Raw genomic sequence first — 12,864 nt, forward strand, 5'->3', positions numbered from 1 at the left:
AAATTTGTGTAGGCTTATTTATTCTAGCATATTAATTTCTGGATATATAAATTCATAGATTCCTGGAAGTAATAGTTCATGTGTAGCTGAAATTCCTTTAGTCTCTATTGCAGTATATACGTTTATCATTATTTAACTTCTTTTTTTTTTGAGAAAGTCTCAAATGTTAACATTTGAGAAAGGATTGTTGGAATATTATTTTCAGATATATTTTAACATTTATTTATAATTATGCTCTCATCAAAATTGCTTTCTTACTAAATTCAATGTTATAAATTTTTAGACCCAGCTTTGGATAAATATCTAGTATTAGAATAATTATGAAGTATTTTATTTTTTCTGAATCTTCTTTGGGGAAAAATAGATACACTTGCTGAGATGTAAAGCTTTGGTTACATCTTTTCTAAGAAAACCTTATTAAATAGATAATTGTTCAATAGAAAGTTGTCTAATGGGTATGTTGCAATTGTATTTCAGCTATGCAGTTGATTGCAAAATTCCTGTACAATAATTTGCAAATAATTATTGGATTTATTTATTTAAGGTGCAGTGGTACCTCTACTTAAAAACGCCTCTACTTAAGAACTTTTCTAGATAAGAACTGGGTGTTCAAGATTTTTTGCCTCTACTTAAGAACCCGAGCCCGGAAAAATTTCAATGGAAATTTGAGAGCAGCACGAAGGCCCAGCCAGTTTCCTGCCATTCCCCCTTTAATCCTGGCCATCTGGGCTGCCAGAGGAGCCTTTTGGCGGTGCTTAAGGAGGCTTTGGCAGTCCAGAGCGAACGATGCATTTTCCTTTCTCTGGGTGCTTCTACAGGGAATAAACCTTTGCCAGCGCCCAGAGAAAAGAAACATTCCCTTCGCTCTGGATAGTCAAGGAGTCACCACAGCGAAGGAAAGGCACCAGCTACAAAGCTAGCGAGGGGAGAGGGGAGCCCTTCAGCATGGGAAGGAAGAGGCAGCAGGTAGCAGCAGCAGCCAGTGTATGGGAGGCAGCCGTGCACCGGGTGTATTGGAGGCGCATGCTCCTCCTCATTGCCTAAGAGTCCCTCTTTTTTTTTAAGCCTTAAAGTTTTGGATTTTTTTGATTCTCCTCATCTCACCTTCTTCCTTCGGCAGCGACTGTCTTCCTCCTCTTCTTCCTCCTACTCCTACCCAAATTCCGAGCTTTTATTTCTTTCCTAATGGGTTTGCACACATTATTTGCTTTTACGTTGATTCCTATGGGAAAAATTGCTTCTACTTAAGAACGTTTCTACTTAAGAACCTGGTCATGGAACGAATTAAGTTCTTAAGTACAGGTACCACTGTATTTCTATATGCCTAGATTAAACACAGTCCTGGTGGTTTATGTAAAATGCAAAGTCCACATAAAATCAACATAATATACTTCTAGCTATAGGAAGAAATAGATGCTCACATAATCAGTTGCCAGTATTTAATGTACTTGCATAAATAAAACAGTTTTGAACATTTTGCCAAAAGCTAATAGGGATTAGCTAGATTAATCTCTTGCTCAAAGTGTTTCATAATATGGGAGCAATAACAGAGCAAGACTGCTTAAGGAATAGGATCCCCTTGCATTTATAGGAGATTATGTGCGATTCTAAACATTGTCTGCTTGCAAATGTATATGGACCAGGCAGGTTCTACATGGAGCAAGATATTCTAAAGCCAAACTATGAATGTATGCTATAATATACAACTACTCACATACAGTTGCCTATTGGCTATTTTGTCTGTGTTTTGATATTTTGTGATCTATATCTAATTATTATTTTTTTCTTTACTAGGTTTAAAACAGCACTATGGCTCATTCAAAAACAAGAGCCAATGATGGAAAAATTACATACCCTCCAGGAGTTAAAGAAATATCTGACAAAATTTCAAAAGAAGAAATGGTACGAAGATTAAAAGTGAGTGGGTAGTTTATAATATATTATGATGTTTATTTAGACAGCCCAAAATTGGATGTGTGTGAAATTGTTTATCCTCAAACAGAAAAGACTAATCATGTAAATAAGTTGTTGATGTTTTTCTGATAAGTTAGGAGAACTAATTCAATGAAACAAAATTCCTTATAAGCATCTTTTAGTTGCTTGTTAAACTGAATTGTGATTATCATTTTCCTTCCTAAAATAAGTAATGCATCTTTTCTCTCTGACAACCTTTAAACTGCCTCATGCTCTCTATCTTAATGTTTAAGTTTTATTCAATATTGCTAAGTAAACATTAGAAACATCCTTGATCATTTTTAATTAGATAAGAGGAGAAATCTATTTTTCCTCTTATATTTTTTGTGATAGCAGTATAGCATTAAAATGATACTACATAGATCAGAAAAGTAAGTTTATTTAAATAAACGCAAAATGTCTTTTTTTAATTAATATTTTTATTGATTTTTATAATATAAAACACACACACAACATATAACATATAACATGTGCTCAGTGATCCCGCCACTAGACAATCAATCATACCCCACCACCAGTTGCGGGTATTTCTTGTATAAATCATTTAAACCCAAGAGTGAAATATTTCTTTACATATTTTAGAGTGATTCCAACTTGTTTCTTATAGCTTGGTCTCGGATCCTACTCACCATATATCGTCTTACCTTGTCCCATCGCCCCATCAGCTGTTGCAAATCAGTTTCATTAATCGAATTCATCTTTTTATCCATAATCTCGAATTGAATGTGGTCCACCATATACCTATACCAATTTTGCATTGTCCATTTTGTTGCATCTTTCCACCCCAAGACTATTACCGCCTGAGTGCTTTCTATCGCTGCTTGTTTTATTTCTCTGTATTCTCCCATCTCACTACTTTTTATTAATACTGCCATTTCCTTAGTAATCGTCCATCTTCCTATTAATATCCTCTTGCACTTTTTGCCAAAAGTGCTGCACCACTGGGCATTCCTAGAGCATATGCATAAACACTCCTTTATCTTGGCACCCATGCCAACAGATACCTTTAACGTTCTGCTGAAAGTGTGCAAGTTGAACGGGTGGGTAATACCACTTATGTAATATTTTCCTTCTCATTTCCCTAACTCTTGTAGTCTTGATTTTCCTTATATTCTCTACTGTATTTTCCATCTCTTGCACCTCTACTTGTATCTCATTTTGCCACCATTTAGTCAATCCTTGGATCACATCCCCATCTAAATGCAAAATGTCATAGCTACAATAGTTCTTGTGGAAGAGAAGTCTTCTGTTGGAGAAGGAAAGGAATCATATAATTTCCATCTTGATTGGGTTTTTTGTTTTTTGGGAGGAGCAGTTATGCAATTTTGACAATTATAAAATATAATTCTAGGTAAGAATGATGAAAAGATTAGAACATTGCAGATACTAGGAAAGTTCTATGATTCAATGACATTTCATTTCTTGCACAATTGATAACTAAATAATAGTTCAACATCAGGAAAAATCCATTTTAAAGTAGAGCTGTTTAGCAGTGAAACAGACTTGTTTTAGGAAGTGTTTAAACAGGCTAAAGGGCCATCTATCAGGCATTTGTAGTAGTGGATTTTTGTATGGGGCAGTGTTGTGTGGCTGTGATTTTTGTATTGTGGAGTTTTTTGATAAAATAAAGTAGGCATTTTTGTTTTAAAAGAAGCCATTTCAAGTTATTTATATCTTCTATTTTGTTTTCTTTTAAAAAATAAACTGAATATTTGCATGAACATTCAGTAGTTATATTTGTAAATATATAATAATAGTCATAATATTCTAAGGAGGTAGATTTGTCAGTGACATTCTTAATTATCAGGGTCATATTGGATGATATATTGATTGGACAACACTGGATTTAAAGTAGTAAATATCTTTAGGACTATAGATATTAGCGTAGGACTCCAGCCTCAACCATTCAGAGTTATTGGTTGTTTAAATCTTAAACAAAAGTATCACTTATCTGAAATTGAATGTGATACCGTAGCATTTTGGATTCTTCTTGCACCCTCCTGATTAAAAGAATCTCCAGATTTGACAAAGAAACAAGCCAAAACATTAAAACCCTTTACTGAGTTTGTTTGATAGACATGGACGTTTGGATTCCATCAAATTAGGCTGCTTTTTAAAATTTGGATTGAAACTGAATCTCATTGCTGTCTTTCAGAGTTGTAGCAAAATGATCAACCTAGAGTTTTTTAATGTGATGGTTGCTATCAGTCTAAAGTGGAATACAGTAGTCCCTCGCTATACCGCGCTTCACCTACTGTGGCTTCACTTCATCGCGGGTTTCTGAGGAAGTCGATCGGCAGATTTAAACAGCCCGCCGAACTCGATCGGCAGGTTTTTCAAAAAAAAAAAAAATCTAAAATTGTAAATACTGTATTTAACTACTGTATCTAAAATAAATACTGTGTGGGAAGGGTTTATAAACACTTAAAACAATGAAAACTTACCAAACAATTACAATATAAATACTTAAATAAGTACTATCAGTCGATAAATTCCCCAACGCGGATTTCACCTATCGCGGCCAGGTCTGGAACGTAACACCAGCGATAGGTGAGGGACTACTGTACATTAATACCTTTCATACTATGCTAAGAAATATTAAAAATATGAGTATTAAAAAGCAAATCATCTTCTGAAACCAAATTCTTATTAACACTTTCTGATGTATTTTAGACTTTTTTTGTTACAATTTCAGTCTTTCAGCATGAGTTTATAGCATCTTAAAATATGATAGACATGATTTTTTTAGCACCAGTGTGCTTCACCATTTATTTTAATCTTCGGTTTATAAACTATATTTTTATTTCAGATGCATATATCAGTTACCTCTTAATACGGAAATATAAACTGATATATAACTAAAAAGTATTGAAGGCATTTTTGATGTTATAGTTGATTAAAGGTAAAACAGAGTTTCTTAGTGTGTGTGTGTGTGTGTGTGTGTGCATTCTGATTAAAGAACAATTGATGTCTTTGAACTATGATGCCGGTGTAAATTATTGCATGCACCATGGACAGCCAGAGTAACTAACAGAGAAGTATTAAAACGTATAAAACCAGATATATCGTAGAAGTCAAAATCACAAGACTGTGCCTGATTTACTGTGGCCACGTCATGCATGCAAATTAATTGGAAAAGGAAATGGTACTATGAATGGTTAGTGGAACAAGAAGAAGAGGCAAGCAAAGGTGAAGATAACATGAAGTATGTATGTATGTATGTATGTATGTATGTATGTATGTATGTATGTATGTATGTATGAATGATATATTTTGTTTAGAATATATTGCTAAATTTTAAACATTATTTTTGCAGATGGTTGTAAAAACCTTTATGGATATGGACCAGGACTCTGAAGAGGAAAAAGAGCTGTACCTAAATCTTGCTCTACATCTTGCTTCTGATTTTTTTCTTAAGCATCCTGACAAAGATGTGCGCTTGCTTGTTGCATGTTGTCTTGCTGATATTTTTAGAATATATGCTCCTGAAGCACCGTATACTTCACCTGATAAACTTAAGGTAAAGTTGTATGATTTACTTAACTTTTTGTAATCTGGATGTGTAACAATGCTATTTTATATTTATTTCTAAACAATTGAAAGCAAATTGCCTACTAGATCATAATTTTCAATTGCATATGAAACTCTGTATTATATGTTTTGTGATGTGTATTTTCAGTTTGGTAGATTTTTGCATAGTATTTAGCATATCTGATAATCATAGTATTTAGCATATCTGATTTTATTTATATGCTACTTGTGGCAAATATTTATATGCTACTTGTGGCAAATTCCTAATATTAATTTTCAATAATGGGTGGTCAAATCCTCCCTCAGCAAGGAAGCTATAAAATTAAAAATGATCATCAGAGTTCTGTCTTTTTAAATTTTAATTTAAGTAAAATCTTTTATGACAGAATATAAATGGGAACATTATTCATTTATGTTTAGTTAGGAATTAGCAGAAATTCCTTTTTTCATGTATTCCAAAAGCAATAATTCCAAGATGCAGATGAGCTGAATTCTATTATATTAATAATGAAAACTTTGTCCTTTGCGCAGCATGATCATTATTCATCTCAACCTTTCTTTGATATTTGTCTCTGACTGTCTTTAAAAATGGGTTCCTGTTTTTTGCTCTATTTTCCTAGTGACTTTAAAGCTAGGTAATTATTAAGCAAATAGATAATGTTTAATTAGATAATATAAAATAATAAAGCATTTTTTAAAAACTGTAATAATATTTAAAGATGTTCTTAGGTAGTAAATTGGCAGATTCTGTTTATACATATCAAATATGTACAGTGAGTATTATTAATTGCAGAATGCAAGAATTCTCTTGAAACTTCTTTTATAACTTACTGCATTAACATCCTGTCTATTTAGAAACAGTATTTTAAAAAATCGAAATACTACCTTTATCAAGTAATATCAAAAGCTTGCATTGCTTAATCAGCTCCTAATTAATACATTAAATTTATTTGCAACTCTAGGTATAATTTGTTTTAAAGACAAAAAATAAATTATATAAATATATCTATTTACACAATTTGGAAAACAAGGCAAATGGATTTAAGAAGACCCTTTAAAAATAATTGATGACTTCTCAATGGGGAGGGGAGGTCATAGACAAGATTTTATATTTTTTCATGTTCCATTCCTTGTTAATATGAATCGGCTGCTGCATAGAACTGTAGAATTTTGAAATTGAGGTACCAGGCACATGCAACATCAAAAGCTGAAAGTTTAGACAAAAGTTAGTGCTGCCAAACTAATATTTAACATAATAGAAAATAATAATAATAATAATAATAATAATAATAATAATAATAATAATAATAATAATAATACAGTGATCCCTCTATTATCGCGAGGGTTCCGTTCCAAGACCACTTGCGATAATCGATTTTTCGCAATGTAGGGTTGCGGAAGTAAAAACACCATCTGCGCATGCGCGCCCTTTTTTTCTATGGCCGCGCATGCGTAGATGGTGGAGTTTGCGTTCCCCGTCGCCCACGCAAAGGGGAAACCCGATTCGGCTCCTCGCTGCTGCTCCTGCGCTACCGAGAAGATCAGCTGCTGGGCGGCCGAAGGAACCTTCCCTGGATCTTCCCCCTCTTGCTGGCGGGTGGGCGAGCGGCGGGCATCAGCGAGGAGCCGGGGTTTCCCCTTTGCGTGGGCGGCCGGGAAGACCCAGGTTGGGGGTTCGGGGGGGTGCTGGGAAGCCCCCCAGGCCGGCTGCGACCTTTTAAAACAGCCGCGCGGCTTCCCAGCTGAGTCCTGAAGCCAAACGCGGAAGTTCGCCTTTGTCGTTTGGCTTCAGGACTCATCTGGGAAGCGGCGCGGCTATTTTAAAAGGTCGCAGCCGGCCTGGGAGGCTTCCCAGCACCCCCCCGAACCCGGGTTGGGGGTTGGGGGGGTGCTGGGAAGCCCCCCAGGCCGGCTGCGACCTTTTAAAACAGCCACGCCGCTTCCCAGCTGAGTCCTGAAGCCAAACGACAAAGGTGAACTTCCGCGTTTGGCTTCAGGACTCATCTGGGAAGCGGCGCGGCTGTTTTAAAAGGTCGCAGCTGGCCTGGGGGGCTTCCCAGCACCCCCCCCGAACCCGGGTTGGGGGTTAGGGGGGGTGCTGGGAAGTCCCCCAGGCCGGCTGCGACCTTTTAAAACAGCTGCGCCGCTTCCCAGATGAGTCCTGAAGCCAAACGCGGAAGTTCGCCTTTGGCGTTTGGCTTCAGGACTCATCTGGGAAGCGGCGCGGCTGTTTTAAAAGGTTGCAGCCGGCCTGGGGGGCTTCCCAGCACCCCCCGAACACGGGTTGGGGGTTGGGGGGGTGCTGGGAAGCCCCCCAGGCCGGCTGCGACCTTTTAAAACAGCCGCGCCGCTTCCCAGATGAGTCCTGAAGCCAAACGCGGAAGTTCGCCTTTGGCGTTTGGCTTCAGGACTCATCTGGGAAGCGGCACGGCTGTTTTAAAAGGTCGCAGCCGGCCTGGGGGGCTTCCCAGCACCCCCCCGAACATGGGTTGGGGGTTAGGGGGGTGCTGGGAAGCCCCCCAGGCCGGCTGCGACCTTTTAAAACAGCCGCGCCACTTCCCAGCTGAGTCCTGAAGCCAAACGCGGAAGTTCGCCTTTGGCGTTTGGCTTCAGGACTGATCTGGGAAGCGGCGCGGCTGTTTTAAAAGGTCGCAGCCAGCCTGGGGGGCTTCCCAGCACCCCCCGAACCCGGGTTGGGGGTTAGGGGGGGTGCTGGGAAGCCCCCCAGGCCGGCTGCGACCTTTTAAAACAGCCGCGCGGCTTCCCAGCTGAGTCCTGAAGCCAAACGCGGAAGTTCGCCTTTGGCGTTTGGCTTCAGGACTCATCTGGGAAGCGGCGCGGCTGTTTTAAAAGGTCGCAGCCGGCCTGGGGGGCTTCCCAGCACCCTCCCGAACCCGGGTTGGGGGTTAGGGGGGGGTGCTGGGAAGCCCCCCAGGCCGGCTGCGACCTTTTAAAACAGCCGCGCCGCTTCCCAGATGAGTCCTGAAGCCAAACGCGGAAGTTCGCCTTTGGCGTTTGGCTTCAGGACTCATCTGGGAAGCGGCGCAGCTGTTTTAAAAGGTCGCAGCCGGCCTGGGGGGCTTCCCAGCACCCCCCGAACACGGGTTGGGGGTTAGGGGGATGGTGGGAAGCCCCCCAGGCCAGCTGCGACCTTTTAAAACAGCCGCGCCGCTTCCCAGATGAGTCCTGAAGCCAAACGCGGAAGTGGGTTTTTAAAAAATTAATATTTTTTTAAAAATCACGATATAGCGTTTCGCGAAGATCGAGATCGCGAAACTCGAGGGATCGCTGTAATAATAGGATTTTTGAGAGAACTGACCCCTGAGATACCCCACAAGGGAGGGACCTAGAAGCCAACCTCTGACTCCCCACTAACACCTACTCCAACCAACCAGAGAGGTAGGAGGAGAACCACCGTAAAACGGTGCCTCCCACTCCCAGCCCTTCCAGTCGGCACAGAAGTATACCATGGTCAATGGTATCGAAAACCGCGAAGAAGTCAAGGAGCATCAAGATAGAGGATAAACCCCTATCGCAGGCCCGCCAGAGATCATCCATCAGTGCAACCAAAGCAGTTTCTGTGCTGTAGCTGGGTCTGAATCCTGACTGTCAAGGGTCCAGATAATCGGCTTCATGAAAGGAACATTGGAGCTGGAGCTGGAGTGACACCACCTTCTCAACAACCTTCCCCATAAAGGGAAGGTTGGAGACAGGACGATAGTTGTTAAATAGAGCTGGGTCCAGGGAAGGCTTCTTGAGGGGGCGCAAAAGTGCCTCCTTGTAGGGAGCCAGAAAGGACTCTCCCTCAAAGAAGCGTTAATAATCTGGACCGAGCTCCATGTCACCTCCCTGCTAGCAGAAATCAGCCAGGAGGGACACGGGTCCAACAAACAGGTGGCGGAACTCACAGTTCCCATGGCCTTGTCCACATCATCAAGTATTACCATGTCAAACTCCTCCCACACACATGGACTAGGACGGGCCCCTGTCATCTCGACTGACTCATTGTCAGCCGACACTGCATCCCAGTTGGAGTAGAGGTCTGTCCGGATTTGAGCGATTTTATCTGCGAAAAACTTGTTAAAGTCCTCAACACTACCCTGCAAGGGTTCATCAACTACCCCCTGATTAACAAGGGGACGAGTCACCCTAAACAGGGAGGCTGGGTGAGATTCCGCAGACACAATCAAGGCGACATTATACACACATCTTCTTGTTCTGATCACCACTTTGTAAATCACCACTTTGTAAATCGTGTCATTCTTGTGTTTCCAGCCCCAAATTTAGACATATCTGATCATCCACTAGTGATCATCCACTATCTGATCATCCACTATGAGCTTTTACAAGTGTTTAGTCAGATTCAGATCTACTTCTCCTCCAGCGCTTCTCTAGACATCTCTTGTGGCGTTTCATCCCCCAGAGTTCCTCAGTGAACCAAGGAGATCTCCAAGGTCTACTACCATAGAGAGGTCGCAAAGGTGCAATTTGATCTTGAGCCCCATCTACCGCTGTATTCCAGGCAGCAACAAGGGACTCTGACGAACTGCGTACAAGCGAATCCAGTAAAACCCCAAGCGCCTTCTGAAAGCCCATTGGGTCCATCCGGCGTCTGGGGCAGAACCATCTAGTCGATTCTGCCTCCCTGTGGGTGAGGATTGGAGCCTTAAAATCAAGCCGCAATAGAAAATGATCTGATTATGACAGAGGCAAAGTCTCTAGGCTTTGTTTAATTTTAGATCATTACTCAACTGCCCTGTGAGGAATACCATGTTGAGAGCCTATCCCCCCGCGTGAGTTGGATACTGAATTACTTGAGTCAGGTCCATGGTGGCCATGAACTCCTGTGCCAACCTAGAGGATTTGCCGAGCTATGGCAGGTTAAAGTCCCCCAAGACAATAAGTCTGGGGAACTCCACCGCCAGCCTGGCTACCTCCTCGAGTAGCACAGGCGGGGCTGTTGAAACACAGCTGGGAGGCAGGTACGTGAGCAACAAGTCCACCTGTACCTCTACGTCCAACTTCACAAGTAGGGACTCACAACCTGCTATCTGAGGAACAGTGAGCCTACACAGACTGATGGTCTTCCTGGCTATAATAGCCACTCCTCCCCCCCGCTTCCCTGGGGTCACGGCTGGTGTCACACCTGAAACCTGGCTGGGCACATTTCCGAGAGAGGAACTCCTCCCTCTGGGCCCAGCCAGGTTTCAGTCCCACATGCCAGGTCGGCCTCCTCATCCAGGAGTAAATCCTGGATGAGGGAAGTTTCATTTACAGCCGATCTGGCATTAAGTAGCAATAGCCTGAGCCCAGGGCCCGGATTAAACTGTAAACAGATAAACTGTATATGAAGTTAAGTATTTCAGTTGACTTCCAAATAAATTAAACTATCTCTTCTAGCTTTATTATTCTCTCCTTCCTTTTGAAGGGCTGTCTTTGCATACTACTGAGAGGCTAATCATTATTCAATTCTGTTTCCCACCATTTTTCCAAAACTGGTGGTCAATTGGTAGAAAGTGGGCTTTGACCAACTTGATCGGATTCATTACAATAGGAGACAGAAGGCTGAGATAATGAGATGATTCTAGTTAGTGAAATATAGGGAGCCAACAGACATTTTGGTAGCCATTATTATTAATATTTTTTATAGAAAATGACATAATGTATGAGCCACCTTGGAGCCCTTCTACATGTCATGCCATTAAGAAAAGCTAGTTCCATAGGAATAAAGGTTAACTTAATAAGAATAGGGGGTAGTTTATCAACTGTATTCCTGAGGAAATTGAGCTCTTTATTTGGATTTAAATTAGGCACTTAAATTTTCTGGTGATGTGCGTGTGTGTGTGTGTGTGTGTGTGTGTGTGTGAGAGAGAGAGAGACAGAAAAACATTTGATTTTTCAAAAAAGGAGAAAGCAGCCAATTAAAGCTTAAATTCTGGCTTAGTACAGCCTATTTAAATTGTTTTCACTCTCCTTATAGAGTTTCATCGAAGAAGAAAGAAACAAACCACAGAGGGAACATTTATTAATAGGGAGATAGAATGAAAAAAAAAAAGGGAGAAGGAAGTATATTAGTAAGGGTTGCACAATTTGTGTCATTTTTAAGCCAATGTTTCTTTTTGCCCTTAACAAGGTGGGCAAGAAGAATGGATTGAGGAAACAAACTGCAAAGCTAAAAACAATAAAAATGCAAACGTGACAAAATGTAGCTAGCACTAATTTAAATTTGCAAATATTTTTTATCCTGCTTTAAAATTTTTGTAATTGATCATTATGAGTAAGTTCAGATATTCAAATAAATTACAATTTAGTAGATAAAACAAAGATTTGCTACTACATTAAGACAATCTGATTACTGTTAGGCAATTATTGGTTTCCTACAATAGTTAGGATCTTATCAAGAATCTAAAGAAACTTCACTGTGCTTGACTGAAACGTTTTCTTTACCTTCAACCCTTGATTCCAATTAGAAAAGATTTCTGCACTTTCCTGTACATTTGTAGAATTGGAAGTATGGTTTTTTTAATTGCTGGAAACCTCAGAAGCCTTTTTTAAAAAAAGGAACAGAAAATTGATGTGCAAAGGAATTTCAAAATAATACTTCATATAATGTTCATCAAAATAGTGTACGATATGTAGAAGGATACCATGCCTATAGTATTATGAGTCTTTCATTTCTCATCTACGTATTCATTTATTGTTCCATTTTCTTATTAGTTCTTTCTTGTACCTTATTCCCTTATTCCTGCTTTCTTCTCTTGAATTAACAATAGTGACTTGTATGGTATGCTAGGATGAACAAGGGTTTTGAAATAAAGCCGCCTAGTGGTTGTGTTTGGAAAATGTTGTTTTAAGACATTTTCTTGTGAATTAAAGAAATTTGATAATGGGTAATTTCTATAGATTCATAAATACAATATATTTTATGCGTTTTTACATAAGCTATTCCAATTATAACTGAATTTAAACATGCCTGGGATAAACATATATCCATTGTAAGATAAAATACAGGAAATAGTATAAGGGCAGACTAGATGGACCATGAGGTCTTTTTCTGCCGTCAGTCTTCTATGTTTCTATGTTTATTCTTTTCATATGATACAATGTCTAATTTGTCTAACTTAGATTAATTGAACGGATCAGTGATTTTGATCTTTTACCTCTTTTTTTGGCAATGTACATTAGTATTTTATATGTAGGGATTGTAGGAATAAAATTAATATAAATTTTTATATAAGTAATAACATTAGTATTTGTTGTGGTTAGCTCTTGCCCAGCTCCTGCAGAACAGTGTTTATCTATTTTATTTCAAAAAGAACAAAAGCAATGAATTTATACTTTTTATTTATTAGTACTATT

General features: G+C 39.7%; 1 protein-coding gene across 2 annotated transcripts in view; it reads left to right on the forward strand.

The window, feature by feature from the left end:
• The window catches only part of PDS5B (PDS5 cohesin associated factor B), a 97,908-nt gene that overhangs the window by 21,282 nt on the left and 63,762 nt on the right, over positions 1–12,864 (forward strand). For both annotated transcript variants that reach the window (XM_070749890.1, XM_070749892.1), the window contains exons 2-3: positions 1,795–1,917; positions 5,291–5,494. In XM_070749890.1, coding sequence (XP_070605991.1) covers positions 1,810–1,917; positions 5,291–5,494 — 312 coding nt within the window. In that variant the 5' untranslated portion in view covers positions 1,795–1,809. The remainder of the gene's footprint in view (positions 1–1,794; positions 1,918–5,290; positions 5,495–12,864) is intronic.

This window comes from Erythrolamprus reginae, chromosome 4 (genome assembly GCF_031021105.1).
Source record: "Erythrolamprus reginae isolate rEryReg1 chromosome 4, rEryReg1.hap1, whole genome shotgun sequence".
Lineage (NCBI taxonomy): Eukaryota > Metazoa > Chordata > Lepidosauria > Squamata > Dipsadidae > Erythrolamprus > Erythrolamprus reginae.